The sequence below is a fragment of the Ailuropoda melanoleuca genome, chromosome 11 (genome assembly GCF_002007445.2).
Source record: "Ailuropoda melanoleuca isolate Jingjing chromosome 11, ASM200744v2, whole genome shotgun sequence".
NCBI classification, from domain to species: Eukaryota; Metazoa; Chordata; class Mammalia; order Carnivora; family Ursidae; genus Ailuropoda; species Ailuropoda melanoleuca.
The window spans coordinates 78,500,138-78,515,484 of record NC_048228.1 but is presented as its reverse complement, the minus strand read 5'-3'; the positions used below and the strand labels follow the sequence as shown (position 1 = coordinate 78,515,484).

Here is a 15,347-nt window from a genome sequence, read left to right as displayed (position 1 = left end):
TTTGATTTCTGTAGACCCTAGTTTCTTATCCTTAGCACTATTGACGTTTTAGGCAGATGATGAATTCTTTGCTGTGAGTGGCTCTTCTTTGCATTGTAGGTTGTTTAGTAGTACTCTGGCTTTTATCACTGATTTCCAGTAGCGCAGCTAACCCTTCTCCCTACCTCCTTACCCTTTCTCCTTGCCAGTTATATCAACTAAAAATGTCTCCAGACTTTGCCAAATGTTGAGAACCACTGCTGTAGATGAAACTCTTTAGAAGAACATTTCAGACTATTAACTTTGTAAGATGTGTGTAGTATATTTTATCTAAAAGGTGGACAGTAAAGGTACAAAAAGATTTATAGCATGGCTCCTACTAGCTTTGAGTGATGTTTTTTAAGATTTTATGTTTGTTTTCCCTTTGTAAATGATTATTTTTTTCTTTTAAACTTCTCCTTTTTGATTGAAAGAAAAAGGTGAAATTCCTTGCTGGAAATGAATGTAACCAGAATTTGAACATTTTTTTTTAAGAGTAGAAAAGCAGTTTCTACAGTTACATAAGTTACAGCTCTGTGTAACTTATTTATATAGTGTGCCTTATGGGGTTCTGGGTGTGGGCTGACTGAGGAAAGCTTTTGATGGTATTAAAAAAAAATTGGAGCCTGTCCATGTAATACTGTTTGTGGTGCATATCTTGTTTTATTTTACTATTATAAAGACTTTGACCTCTGTCCATCAGGGATCTGGGTGCATCTGGGATTCCCTAGCATGTCACCCCTTTGTGAAGAATATATATTCTTATTTTCCAGTAAATAATGTTATCAACAGTGATTGAGCATATTGACCACAGCCCCAGAAAATTTACTTGGTTGGAGATAAATAAAAATGTTAGGTGCAAAGAGTAAATATTATGGGAGCTTTGAGGGTATGTGTATGGAGGGAGGGTTTTATTTTGTTTTGTTTTTTGTAGTTTTTATTTTAATTCCAGTTAGTTAACATACAGGGTTATATTAGTTTCAGGTCTGTAATATTGAAGGGAGGTTTTTGAGCTAGGTTCCAAGGGGAAGTTAAGACCGACCTCAGATTTCACATGACAGTGCCAAAGGAATTACAGGAATACTGGAATTTATAAGTAAATGATTTTTTTCTGTAGGCACCTGAGTTGGAACTAGGGAGCAGAGATTATTGACAAAATTAAGCAGGAAACACATTTACATATTTGGAAAGGTTGCATGCACAGCTCTGATACACACATAGTTGTGGAATTAGCATCTAAGTATCTTCTCTGTTTTCTTTAGGAAAAAAACCACCTTCTTCACGTTGAAGTAAAAGGTAACCATAAGGTATGACCAGTACCCAGATCAGGTCTGAAACAATATTACCAACGCCACAGGAACGCCCCAGCCATCCCTTTCCAGGCACTTTCCTGACTTAAAATAGTATAGATTAGCTTTGAGTATGTTTGAGTGAAAGAATAGACGCAAATGTTTACTATATGATTGTTTTAATTTTGAAGGTTTTCAGAAGATGCCCTTCAAAATCTTTGTTCAGGGGGCACTTGGGTGTTTCAGTCAGTTAAGCATCCAACTCTTGATCTTGGCTCAGGTCTTGAACTCAGGGTTGTGAGTTTGAACTCTGCATTGGGCTCTGTGCTGAGCGTGGAGCCTACTTAAACACAAAATCTTTGTTCAAAAAATAACATTAGTAGTGTCTTAGAAAATGTGTTAAAATGCATTGCGTATTTGAGTTGAAAGATCTAGGCCAAATTTCTCATCTATAAGACCAGGAAATTGAGGCCTGAAGAGATTATTTAGTGATAAACAGATCTGGTTAAAGAACCCAGGCTTTTTGCATAACAGTCCATTCTAACCATTGTATATGGTTGCTTTATGGGACTATTTTTTTCATAAATGATACTGTAAATGCTAAATGACAGTTTAATATTGACTAGTGTATTTAAGTATATTTTGCTTTTTTTTATCTTGGTGTGAGAACTTAAATTTGGCAGGAGGCAGAGATATTTCACTCCTTAAGCATGATACAGTAAATTTAGCTTAGTGATTAAGAACGTGGGCTTTGGAATTAGATTTGCTTTGAGTCCTGGCTTTTCTATTTAATACCTGCAGCAGTGACTGTATCTTAGTTTTCTTATCTGTAAGAATGTATGAAGATTAAAGGATCTTTATAGTGCTCAGAGCAATTCTGGGACATATGAACGGATAGCTGTTGACATGTCAAAATTAGCTATATGTTCATATTCTGCTTGTTGCTGTGTTGGATCATAAAGGTTTCCTTAGGTGGTGTAGTGATAGCTCTATGTGAATTTGCCTGAAGAAAAGATTTAAATATAAGGGGCTTTAGTACTTCTGATAGAGTTTCTTTGTCATCTGTGTGCGAACAACCTGTGGCACAACCTGTGGCGAAACGGGAATGCAAAAGAAAAATGTGGGCCTTGTTCTCAAGGTGTTAATCTTTCTTTAGGAGACAGTTGTAAATTGGGCAAGAGGTTGTGTTAAAATGTGACCTTTTTAATTGAAAAAGAAGTACTTTATTTGGAAGTCTTTCAGATAATACAGCTTTACAGGATTATTTGGGATTTCTTGGTGTGGCTCTGATTGCCTTGAACTGCACCAAGAAGTCTAGATTCTAATCCTGTGGTATATCTAAAGTAATCTTGAATCCCTTGGTGAAATTCCTATTTTATTTTATTTTATTTATTTATTTTATTTTATTAAGATTTTATTTATTTGACAGAGAGAGAGACAGCCAGTGAGAGAGGGAACACAGGCGGGGGGGGGGAGTGGGAGAGGAAAAAGCAGGCTCCCAGCGGAGGAGCCTGATGTGGGGCTCGATCCCAGGACTCCAGGATCACGCCCTGAGCCGAAGGCAGGTGTTTAACGACTGAGCCACCCAGGCGCCCCAATTTTATTTTATTTTTTTTAAAGATTTTATTTGAGAATGAGAGAGTGCACTCGAGAGCATGGGTGGGGAGAGCGGCAAGGGAGAGGGAGAAACAGACTGCTGGCTGAGCAGTGAGCTCGATGGGGCTCCATCCCAGGACCCTGAGATCATGACCTGAGCTGAAGGCAGACGCTTAACTGACTGAGCCGCCCAGGCGCCCCTAAAATTCCTGTTTTAGAATTGGGTGTTGGAAGATAGAAAGTGGCGGTCACATCCATCTGACATCCGTGGTGTTCTCTTATGTAATTTTGCAAAGGAGAGAACGTTAGTTCATTCAAAACCTTTGTCCTTTTTCTCCCTTTAGTTCTTTGCTTTTACTGCAAATTTAAAATACTAAATACTTAGAGTTGAATGCCTACTATCTGACATCTTATATGTATGGCAGCCTTATGAGATTGATGTTGTTCTTATTTTACAGATTAGAAAATTACAGCTCTGAAGAAAGTAGGTAACTTTCTCTGTATCAAACAACTTGTTGGTGGAACGGGTTGAAAAGTAGGTCTCTGACTCCCAAATATTTACTGATTATGGTGGAAAGACTAGTGTGTACAATCATTTCTGCTCCTTGCTACCTGTCCATTATTTTTAAAGGTGTTTTTTAGAATTACGCAATGTTTTAGATTTAGAAGTTTAGAAAACATTAGGTGAGAATGCCTTTATGTTCATGGTATAGATTTAACAGATCTTAAGTCTCTCATACTTGGTTAACTGGCCCTTTCCCCCAAGAAATAAAACATACAGATAAAGTTCACTTTGTAACCTTTGCCCTTTTCCATTCTCTTTCTTAGAAGTAACCGGAAAATGCCTATATCCTTCCCATTCATACTTTTGTTTTTACTATTGAAACCATAATATTTTTGAGTGTAAAAGCACTTTTTAGTGTTTTTAAAAGTTTAAAATTTTTTTTCATAGCATATTGTTATATTCTACATCTCCTGCAACTTTTCTTTTTATTTTTTTTTTAAAGATTTTATTTACTCATTTGAGAGAGGCCAGCGACAGAGCGAGCACAAGCAGGGGGATAGGCAGAGGGAGAGAGAGAAGCAGACTTCCCGCCAAGCTGGGAGCCTGACATGGGGCTTGATCCCAGGACCTAGAGATCATGATCTGAGCTGAAGGCAGACACTTAACCAGCTGAGCCATCCAGGCACCCCTCCTGCAACTTTTCTTTTTAGTGTTATTTTTTTTTTTTAGAATTTATCCATGACAATGCATATTGCTTTGGTTCTTTAAATTATGTAGTATTTCACATCAGTTTTTTTTGTTGTTGTTTGTTCATTTTCTATGTGCAGCATGTAGTTTCAGCATTTAGCTTTTGTACCAAAAAAAAGCATTGAACATTATTATATAGGTTTTCTTGGACACATACGAGTTGTTCCTACGAAGTAATATTGTAGGATCTGAGTGTTTTTGCATCTTCTGCATTACTGGATATTGCTTCAAGCTACCAATGATTGTATCAATTTACACGCTTCCAGCAGTGTATAAGAGTTCTAGTGACCTTACATTTCTAAGACTTATATTTTTATCAGTCTGATGGATGCGAAATGGTAGCTTATTTTAATTTTAATTTCCCCTGCCAGTAGAGATATTAAACATATTTTTGGGTTTATTGGCCATTAGGTTTGTGGTTTTTNGGTTTTGGGTTTTTTTTTTTTTTTTTTTTGCAAACTTAGTGTTTTCATTCCTTACTCATTTAAAAAAATTTGGGGCACCTGGGTGGTTCAGTTGGTTAAGCATCTGCCTTCAGCTCAGGTCATGAGGGATCGAGTCCCACATCTCTTGCCCTGTGCAGCCTGCACAGTGGGGAGTTTGCTTCTCCCTCAGTCCCTCCCCCCCTGCTCGTGCACCCTTGCGCGCGCTCTCTCTCTTTCTCTCAAAAATAATAAAAATCTTTAAAAAACTTGCATGGTTTGTATTTTTCTTACTGATTTGCAGGAATTCTTTATATATAATTTTATCTACTTCCATTATGTGGGTTAATTTTTAACTTTTTTTATGCTTTTTTTTTGGTAATTGTGGTATACTACACATATAAAACTTACCATCTTGTACAGTTTTAAGTTACAGTTTCATTGTACGTTATTGTACCACCATTACTACTATCTGTCACCAGAACTCATTTCATCTTTTAAAACCGAAATTCTGTATCTATTAAACAGTAACTCTACTTCTCTGTTGCCCAGCCCATGGCATTCATCATTCATCATTCTACTTTTTGTCTCTGTGAGCTACTGTATTATACGTTACTTGTCCTTTTGTGACTGTTTCATTTTGCTTAACTTTGTCATATCTTTTGTCTGAAGTTTAATTTTTTTAAAAAAGATTTTATTCATTTATTTGACAGGGAGACAGTGAGAGAGGGAACACAAGCAGGGGGAGTGGGAGAGGGAGGAGCAGGCTCCCCCCCCACCCTGGCAGGGAGCCTGAGACGGGACTCAGTAGCTGAAGGCAGACAACCAACGACTGGGCCACCCAGGCACCACTGAAGTTTAATTTTTAAGTAGTCACACTTTTAGGGGGGCTCCTGGCTAGCTCAGTTGGTAGAGTGTGTGACTGTATCTTGGGGTTGTGAGTTCAAGGCCTGCGTTGGGGGTAGAATTCACTTAGAAAGAAGTAAGTCACATTTTTCTGTTTTTTTTTTTTTCCCTGTATGGTATGCTTTTTGTATTTTGTTTCAGAAATCTTTTCCTTAATTATCATAAAGATATTTTATATTTGGTTATAGGAGCAAATAAAAGTTATATTCCTTAACTGCTGTACTCAGGCTTCTGTCTCTACCATAGCATATGGAAACTACTTCTCCAGGCATTACCAGTATCTTCCCGTTTGTCAAATGCAGAGTAACTTCTCATCAGTCCATTTTGTACATCTTTCACTTCATTTCTCAGAGCTTGCCTCTTGGGTTGCTCTGATACTGCTGGTTTTCCTTCATACTATGTTATTACCCTTTCTAAGTTGATTTCATCCCTTATTCTCCATTTATCTCCTAAATCTTTGTTTCCTCTTTTGCATTCCTTTTGTTAATCACTCTAGGTCAGGTTGTCATATCCCAGATGGACTATTTATAGTGAAACAGCTTGCTTATTTACATTTATTTCTCTGTAGCCTTTGTTCAACCCTCCTGGTGCCACGCCACAGGATTTATTTATTAATTAATTTGTTTGTTTATTTTTAAAGATTTTATTTATTAGAGAGCAGGGGGAGGAGAAGCAGACTCCCCACTCAGTAGGGAGCCCGACACGGGGCTCCCTCCCAGGATCCTGGGATTATGACCTGAGCCGAAGGCGGACGCTTAACTGACTGGGCCACCCAGGTGCCCCCATGCCGCAGGATTTAATTTTTAAGATATGATCTTGTTGTTTTCCTTTAGTTTCTTTACTGCCTATTGCATAAAGTCAGAACTTTGATACTTTTGTTGTAGCCTACCTTTCTTGACCTATTTCCTGTCAAGTCTCAATACAGTTGCATGCATACACATACTTCACTCTGTCTCAGACCTTCAGCTACACTAAATTGCTCACCATTTCATTGTTTTGTTTGCCTGGAGTAAGCCCTTACCTCCTCCTTTGCCTTCGAAATGTACTTATCCTAAAATGCCACTCCTGATAAACCTTTTGTGAAAACACAGTTCCCCCCTGTTTTCCAGTGTCATTTTGTCAGGATTTTGTTAGTACATATGTCTTGGTAATTGTACATATGTCTTTCTGCTCCGGCCAGATATCATTGAGCTCTTTGAGGATACTTATTCATCTTTTTTCCTTCATCTTGTATAGTGCCTGGAATTGGTAGGCTTAGTAACACAGTAAGTCAAAAAATTTTTGATAGACATCTTTTTTTTTTTTTTGGAGTTGCTGCTGAAAGTGCATAAACCTTTGCATAGCTGTTAGGGCAGGCCTTTTATTCTGTTAATTATTTTCATTAATTAATTAATTAATTAATTTTATTTATTTGACAGAGACAGCCAGCGAGAGAGGGAACACAAGCAGGGGGAGTGGGAGAGGAAGAAGCAGGCTTCCCAGCGGAGAAGCCTGATGTGGGGCTCGATCCCAGAATGTTGGGATCACGCCCTGAACTGAAGGCAGACGCTTAATGACTGCGCCACCCAGGCGCCCCACTGTTAATTATTTTCACCATTTTTGGGATTATGTATTTTTCTAGTGATTACAAATGCAGGGCTAGTATATGTAGCTTTCTTTCTCAAGTGACTGTGGGTACTTTACTTTTAGGTTTCTTTGTTTTGTTTTTGTGGGGTTTTTTGTTTGTTTATTTTTGTTTAATTAAAGAGCGAGAGAGAGCAAGAGAGAGACCGAGACTGAGAACGTGAGTGGGGAGGAGGAACAGAGGGAGAAGCAGACTCCCCACTGAACAGGGAGCCTGATGTAGGGCTCTATTCCAGGACTCTAGGATCACAACCTGAGCTGAAGGCAGAGGCGTAACTGACTGAGCCACCCAGGTGCCCCAAGGTTTCTTTGTTTTATGTGAACTATCCTATTTGGGATTGGCATAAAGTGTGGGTTGTCTGATACTATGGTTTTTCAGCAGTGATAATACATTTTGCTTCATCTTTCTTAAATCCTTCTTAGTAGTTTCTTTTTTTTTCTTTTTAAATAGAATATACTGAAGTTTATGCCTCTATTGAACATTTGGTTATTTCCAGTTTTTGCTGGTGCGTGTGTGTAAGAATGTTAGATGTGTATCTGAGAGTGGTATTACTAGGCTGTTGGGTGTTTGGATGAGATATTAAGTGTTTGGATGAGATATTAGGTGGTTATATGTGTCAGACATTATTTTTATCTGTAGGCTTGGTCATACTTTGATTATATCCTTTGGTGTTTACTTAGGTGCTTTGTCTGCTCTTAGGAACTGTGAGTGTGAGTCATTGAAGGAAGAGACTTATCTTATATTTTCAGTTCTCTATTGCTGAGCTCATTGCCAGGTAAGCAGGAGGCTGTTGTTTTCCCAAATGAGTTTAAGGATTTTTTTTTAAGCACCAGGGAGCTTATCCCCAACCATTATGAAAGTATAACTGCTTATCCTGCTTCTGAGACTAGGGACTTTATAATATGTTGATAAAGGTGGCCCATAGATGAGGTTGGGTTTCTGTTCAGTGTTAAGTGTTGGTAATTTGGTTAGTTTGTGATTTGGGGTGTTATAATGTCAAAGCCAAAAGCTGGGAAGTAAGATGGTGGGAAGGCAATTTATTTATTTATTTATTCTGTAGTTTTCTCTGTTAAAGATCTCAGGGGGCATCTATTCTGTATTATGTATGACATCATGTGTATCACCATGGGTTAACTTTTTAGTTTAAGTCCACATTTTTCTTCATTTTATTCAAGTATTTATTGAATGCCACCTGTGTTGTTAATAAAACATAGTCCAGGGCACCTGGGTGACTCAGTCTGGGCGGTTCAGTCAGTCAAGCCTCTGCCTTCAGCTCAGGTGATGATCCCAAGGTCCTGGGATTGAGCCCCGCATTTCGCTCCCTGCTCAGCAGGGAGTCTGCTTCTCCCTTTGCCCCTCCCCCTGCTCATGCTTGTGCGGGCGGGCACGCGCTCTCTCTTGCTCTCTCTCTGAAAGAAAGAAATAAAATAATAAATAAATAAATAAAATCCTTAAAAAAAAAGACATCGTCCATGCTGTTATGGAGTAAATTATAGTCTAGTAAGGCAATGAAACATTGAACAATTTTATGTGTGTTTGTTGAGTGTAAGTAAGGAGAACGGTTGGGGTGGGGTAACCTAACCTCAGGAAAGAGTTCCTTGGGAATAACCCTTAAACTGATAGTTGGGAGGGTAAATTGAAATTAACTTAGTCATACATTAGGATGATCAATTCTTATATGCATACAGAAAGCACTGGTAATCATTATACAGTCAATGTAGAATTGCTTTTCAGTTTTAAATAAATAGCCAGTTTCTGTGAATACAAAAGTAACAAATGTTTGCTTATTATTGAATTTTGGAAAATGCATAGAGCTATAATAAAGTAAAAATTATCTGTAATCCCACCCCTGGGGATAAGTCTTGGATTTAAAATATTTTTGTTTGGGGCACCTGGGTGGCTCAGTCGTTAAGCATCTGCCTTTGGCTCCCGGGGTCCTGGGGCCGAGCCTGGCATCGGCATTGGGCTCCCTGCTCAGCGGGAAGCCTGCTTTTCCCTCTCCCACTCCTCCTGCTTGTGTTCCCTCTCTCTCTGTGTCTCTGTCAAATAAATAAATAAAATCTTTAAAAAAATAAAATATTTTTGTCTATGAAATATTTCAAACATGTAGAGATACACCTTAATTTTGGTTATTCTATTGTTTTTTTCTTTTAATGTACGTGTACATATATACACATGTTTAGAAGTTTTTAAAAGAGCTTTGAATATAATTCCAATCTGACTTTCAACCCAAATTTGTAATTTTTAATTTTTTTAGTGATTTGAAGCTGTCTTTCCCTACTAAACTCCCTATTTTTTTTTTTTTTAAGATTTTATTTATTTGAGAGAGAGCGGGCATGCACAAGCAGGGGAAGGGAAAGAGGGAGAGGGAGAAGCAGATGACCCACTGAGCAGGGAGCCCAGTGCTCCCTGAGAAGCTCAAGAGTAAGCGTCATGGCTCATCTTTATATCATCGTTACCAACAGCTCTTTTATTTATTTAACAAATATTTGAGGGCTCTCTTTTTCCTAGGTACCATGATATGTGCTGAGACTATAGCGATGAGTGGGGCAAGGTAAGACAGACAAATAAACAAGTAATAAAAGCAACACAGAGAAATACAATATTGTATAGATGAAATTGTTTTTGAGTGGGTGTTCAGAAAAGGCCCTTCCTAGGACTCTTGACTTAAATTGAGATCTGAATGATAAAGCTATGTCTTTAGGGGATGAAAACATTCCAGATCAGAGGAAATAGTGAATGTAAAGGCCATAAATTAGGAAAAAATTTGCTATGTTTAAGCAAGCAAAAAGTTATTGTGGTTGGAGTATTGTAGGTAAGAGACGGTGAATGATGCAAGATGAAGTTGGAGATGTAGGCGGAAGCCAGATCACGTAAAACTTCTAAGTCCAAAGTAAGGAATTTGTATTTTATTTTTTATTTATTTATTTTTTTTAAAAGATTTTATTTATTTATTCGACAGAGATAGAGACAGCCAGCGAGAGAGGGAACACAAGCAGGGGGAGTGGGAGAGGAAGAAGCAGGCTCATAGCGGAGGAGCCTGATGTGGGGCTCGATCCCATAACGCCGGGATCACGCCCTGAGCCGAAGGCAGACGCTTAACCGCTGTGCCACCCAGGCGCCCCAGGAATTTGTATTTTAAGTGACTCTGAAAGCCATTTGAGGATTTAAAGAAAACCAAAAAAAATTTTTTTAAAAGATTTTATTTGTTTGACAGCGCGCACAGCAGGGGAAGCAGGAAGGAGAGGGAGAAGCAGGCTCACTGAGCAGGGAGCCTGATGCGGGGCTTGACCCCAGGACCCTGGGATCATGACCTGAGCCGAAGGCAGATACCTAATGACTGAGCCACCCAGGCACCCCTCAGAATTTTTGTTTTTAAAAGACCACTTTGAGGGCCCCTGGGTGGCTCAGTGGGTTGTGTCCAGCACTTGATTTCAGTTCAGTTCATAACCTCAGGGTTGTGGATTAAACCTCTCATCGGGCTCTGCACTGGGTGTGGACCCCACTTGGGATTCTGTCTTTCCCTCTCCCTCTTCCCCTTCCCCCTCACCCACCCCACCCCCGTGGTGCAAGCTTTCTAGATCTCTCTTGCTTTAAGAAAACAAAAAACGCTTTGATGCCTTTAACTTTTGACTAAGGAAATAACAATTCGGGGTGACGCCTGATTGCTCACTGCTAATGTGAGACGTATTTTTGAGCAGGTAAAGGTTGCCCCTAAGGTTACTTGTCTACTTTGCGGGATTGTTGGGAGTCAAGATCTTCCCGTCCCCCTTTAAAAAACAAACAAAAAACAAAAACAAAAAACACTTCGGCTGCTGTGTGGAGAATGAATTTGAAACTGAAGATGTAAAGAAAAAGGATTTAGGAGTTAGGGGTTGAGTTTGGCTGGAGTAAAGTCAAGACTGGAGAGAAGTTTCCCAGAGTTTCTTGGTTAGGGATTTTACGGTGTTAATAGACTACTAACTTTCAATTTGCCATTCTTAGGAGTTTGACCCTTGTCCTTAAACTCTCAAAATGCCTGTCAGAGGTTCAGACCACATGTCTGAATTTCAGAAAGGGAAAGGCATAACCCACATGTCAGCTGAGTTCACCCCTTTAAAGAGCTTTCTGAGAAATCCCATTCAAAGATTTTATTTATTTATTTGACAGAGATAGAGACAGGCAGCGAGAGTGGGAACACAAGCAGGGGGAGTGGGAGAGGAAGAAGCAGGCTCCCAGCAGAGGAGCCTGATGTGGGGCTCGATCCCAGAACACTGGGATCACGCCCTGAGCCGAAGGCAGACGCTTAACCGCTGTGCCACCCAGGCGCCCCTGGTAAATGTTTTTTTAGCTGAGCACATTGCTCCCCAGTTAAAATCAGGGTTTCATTAAGAAGGCAAAAGGAGAAAGGAAATTGGTTAGGCATCTTGCCCTGTGGAGGTGGCGAGTGGCAGGAATGAACTAAGGAAGACTTTTTGGGAAGCCTTTCTAATAGCCTAGGCATGAGATGATTGTATTTTGGGATTATAGTTGAATAGGAGGCTGAAGAGAAGTATTTGGGATATATTTTAAAGGTAGAGTCACAGGAGCTTGTCGATGGTGCAGATGAAAAGTGAAGAACCTAGAAAAACACCTAGAACTTTGTCTTTAGCAACTAGACAGTTGGTGGTGCTATTTTCCGAGATGGGAAAGAGTGGGAGGAGCACATTGAAAGTGTCAGGGAATTAGGAGTTTTGCTCCGTTCTTGTTAGGTTAAAGCTTAGACTGGGTGACTTACCTCTAGGAGAATTTGGTTAGAAAAGGAGGGAGCCTAGGACAAAGTTCTAGTTTTTGTCATGGACCCCTAGCATCTTTTATAGTTGAGCCTAGAAGAAACATTCAAAGGTAAGGAGAGTGAACTATTAATGATATATTAGGAAAACCAGGGGAGTGTGGTGTCTTTGAAACCAAGAGAAGACAGAGTTCCAAGAGTGGTCAACTTTGTCGTGCTAAGGGAGAGAAATGACCACTGAATTTGCAGCACGGTTATCATTGGTGACCTTGACTAGAATATTTTCATTGGAATGGTGAAGGTGGATGGAGTTAGTAAGAGGAAGTGAGGTGAGGAACTGGCAGCTGTAGTCAACTTTGTAAAGTTTTGCTTTGACAGAGGAGCAGAGAAGAGAGGGAGGAGCTACTGAAGAATATGGCTTCAGAAATCTTTAAAAAATTTTTTAAGATTCTGTTTGTTTTAGAGAGAGAGCGTGCACACAAGTGCGGGCAGGAGAGGGACAGGCTGCCCTGTGCTGAACTCAGAACCCGACTCGGGGCTTGATCTCAAAACTCTGAGATCATGACTTGAGCCAAAATCAAGACTCAGATTGTTTAACCAACTGAGCCCCCCTCCCCAGGTGCCCCTTACAAAATTTCTCATATTCTGTTATGTTTATATGTTGATGAATGGGGGAAATTGATTATGCTAGAGAAAGGAGGAGTGATTGAATTTGCGAAGTCCTTGAGAAGAACAAGGGAGGTATTACTAGCATAAATGGAAGGATAATCTTTAATAGGAGCGGAGACACTTAGGGCAATGTTTTCATTTGGGATTTGTGGTCTTCACTTGAACATGAGACCAATTAATGATAGTTGTGGGGCAGACACAGGAAGGTGGTTTTGTTTTGTTTTTTTAAGTTAATTGGGGAATGAGTTTAACTAGCAGTGGGGCTTTGCCATATGAATACCATGAAGGAACAAAAGTATCAAGGTTAAGGAAGGGAATGATTGATAATGACGGAGAGTGGGTGATGTTTCTTTAAGCCAGCTAATAGCTGGGTTTGGAGTACTAAATAGTGAACTTCATCTAAGGAGGTCGGGAATCTGAGAAACTTGAAATGGATTTCAGAGAAGGTGTGATTTTTGGTGATAACAAAATTATGTGTATGACCATGGGGATAAGAGCTTACAGTCTTTAAATATTTATTAGAAGCACAGTCTTTGTCTCTTTACTACTTTTTGAGAATTTAGAAATGTACGAAGATGTTGAGTATAAGCAGTAGTCTCTCATCAGGTACAAATAGCTATTGCTAGTAACATCCTTTTTTTTTGTTTTTTATTTTTATTTTTTTATTTTTTATTTTTTTGTTTTTTAAACCAAATCAATGTCTTAGTATGTAGTATACTGCTTTGCATTTTTTTTTACTCTTAATGTATTTTATATTTCCTTCCTCCCTCCCTCCCTCCCTCAGTATGCTCCATGGCGGGGGGGGCTTGAACTCACCACCGTGAGATCAAGACCTGAGTTGAGATCAAGAGTCAGACATTTGGGGCGCCTGGGTGGCTCAGTCACTTAAGTGTCTGCCTTCATTTAGGGTCATGATCCCTAGGTCCTGGGATTGAGCCCCGAATTGGGCTTTCTGCTCAGCGGGGAGCCTGCTTCTCCCTCTCCCTCTGCCTACCGCTCTACTACTTGTGCGCTCTCTCTCTCTCTCAAATAAATAAAATGTTTAAAAAAAAAAGTGTTGGATGTTTGAGTGAACCACCTAGGCACGTGGTATATCTTATATTTTCTATGTGGCATTAAATATTCTTTAAAAATGTTTACTGTTTAGGGGTGTCTGGCTGGCTCGGTGGAGTGGGCAACTGTTGATCTCAGGGTTATGAGGTTGAGCCCCACATTTGGTGTAGAGATTACTTAAAATCTTTTTTTTTTTTTCAAGATTTTATTTATTTATTTGACTGGGAGAGAGGGAACACAAGCAAGGGAGTGGGAGAGGGAGAAACAGGCTTCCTGCTGAGCAGGGAGCCTGATGCAGGTCTCGATCCCAGGACCCTGAGATCATGACCTGAGCCAAAGGCAGACGCTTAAAGACTGAGCCACCCAAGCACCCCAAGATTACTTAAAATCTTTTAAAAAATGTTTATTTAGCATTAAATAGTAGTAGTATTTAATTTATATATTTAATATTTAGTATTACCTGACTAAACCATTCTTTTTTTTTCTTTAAGTTTTATTTATTTAAGTAATTTCTACACCTAACATGGGGCTTGAACTCAACGACCCTGAGATCAAGAGTCTTGCTCTCTTTTTTTTTTTTTTTAAGATTTTATTTATTTATTCGACAGAGAGAGCCAGCGAGAGAGGGAACACAAGCAGGGGAGTGGGAGAGGAAGAAGCAGGCTTCCAGCAGAGGAGCCTGATGTGGGGCTCGATCCCATAACGCCGGGATCACGCCCTGAGCTGAAGGCAGACGCTTAAGGACTGAGCCACCCAGGCGCCCCAAGAGTCTTGCTCTTCTAACTGAACCAGCCAGGCGACCCTAAACCGTTCTTTCATTGAACATTTACAAGTTGTTTCTGTTTTTCCCTGCGTGTGTGTGCATGTATTGAATGGAGTATCTTTATATAACTTTTACATGAATTTATTTCCCTAAGATAGATTTCCTGGAAAAAAGTTACTGGGTCATAGTGTCTGAACTTTTCATATGCTGATGACCAAAGTGCTTCCCAGAAAGTTTGTTGTAAATTACTCTAGCACTGGCACTGCATGAGGCAGCCAGTTTCATCATATTCTCACCATTAATACAATTTTTTAAAAGTCAAACAAAAATCATTTGTCTAATTTTTTAAATTTATTTTTTTATTAGAAATTTTTTTCTTTCTTTTTTTTCTTCCTTTCTCTTTCTCTTTCTTCCTCTTTTCTTTTTTCTTTTCTTTTTTCTTTTCTTTTCTCTTTTCTTTTTTCTTTTCTTTTCTTTTCTTTTCTTTTCTTTTCTTTTCTTTTCTTTTTTCTTTTCTTTTCTTCTTTTCTTTCTTTTCTTCCCAGAATTCACCTATGAATTTGCGAGAGAGAACATGAGCATTAGTGGGCAGAGGGGCAGAGGGAGAAGCAGACTCACCACTGAGCAGGGAGCCCGATACGGGGTTTGATTCCAGGACCCTAGGATCCATGACCTGAGTTGAAAGCAGACGCTTAACTGAGCGAGCCACCCCAGGTGTCCCTTATTAAAATTTGCAAGTGGAAAGTTGAAGTATACTTATATTCCCACCACCTAGATTCAACAGTTGTTAATGTTATTGATACGAAGGTAATTCACTACCAAAATCTTGAGATTCCATTTCCTAAAAATAACATTCTTTTACATAACTATAGTATCATTATCCTACCAAAGGGAAGGTTAATTCCTTGGTATATAATATTCATATTTCCTCAGGTTTTATAGCCTTTTTTGCCAGGGGTGGGGGGGGAGCATGTTCTCCTTAAGGTCTACAAATTGCAAATGAGT

General features: G+C 39.3%; 1 protein-coding gene and 1 non-coding gene across 3 annotated transcripts in view; both read left to right on the top strand.

The window, feature by feature from the left end:
• Positions 1-15,347, top strand: part of UBE2K (ubiquitin conjugating enzyme E2 K) — a 68,645-nt gene that overhangs the window by 4,349 nt on the left and 48,949 nt on the right. The window contains exon 2 of one of the 2 annotated variants that reach the window (XM_034671927.1): positions 1,281-1,325. The exons of the other annotated variant lie outside the window; for it this stretch is intronic. Within the exon in view, the coding sequence (XP_034527818.1) occupies positions 1,281-1,325 (45 nt within the window). The remainder of the gene's footprint in view (positions 1-1,280; positions 1,326-15,347) is intronic. 2 annotated transcript variants of the gene reach the window in all.
• LOC117804524 lies at positions 10,724-10,872 on the top strand. The gene has a single exon (XR_004629006.1). It is a non-coding gene; the product is annotated as a U12 minor spliceosomal RNA (small nuclear RNA).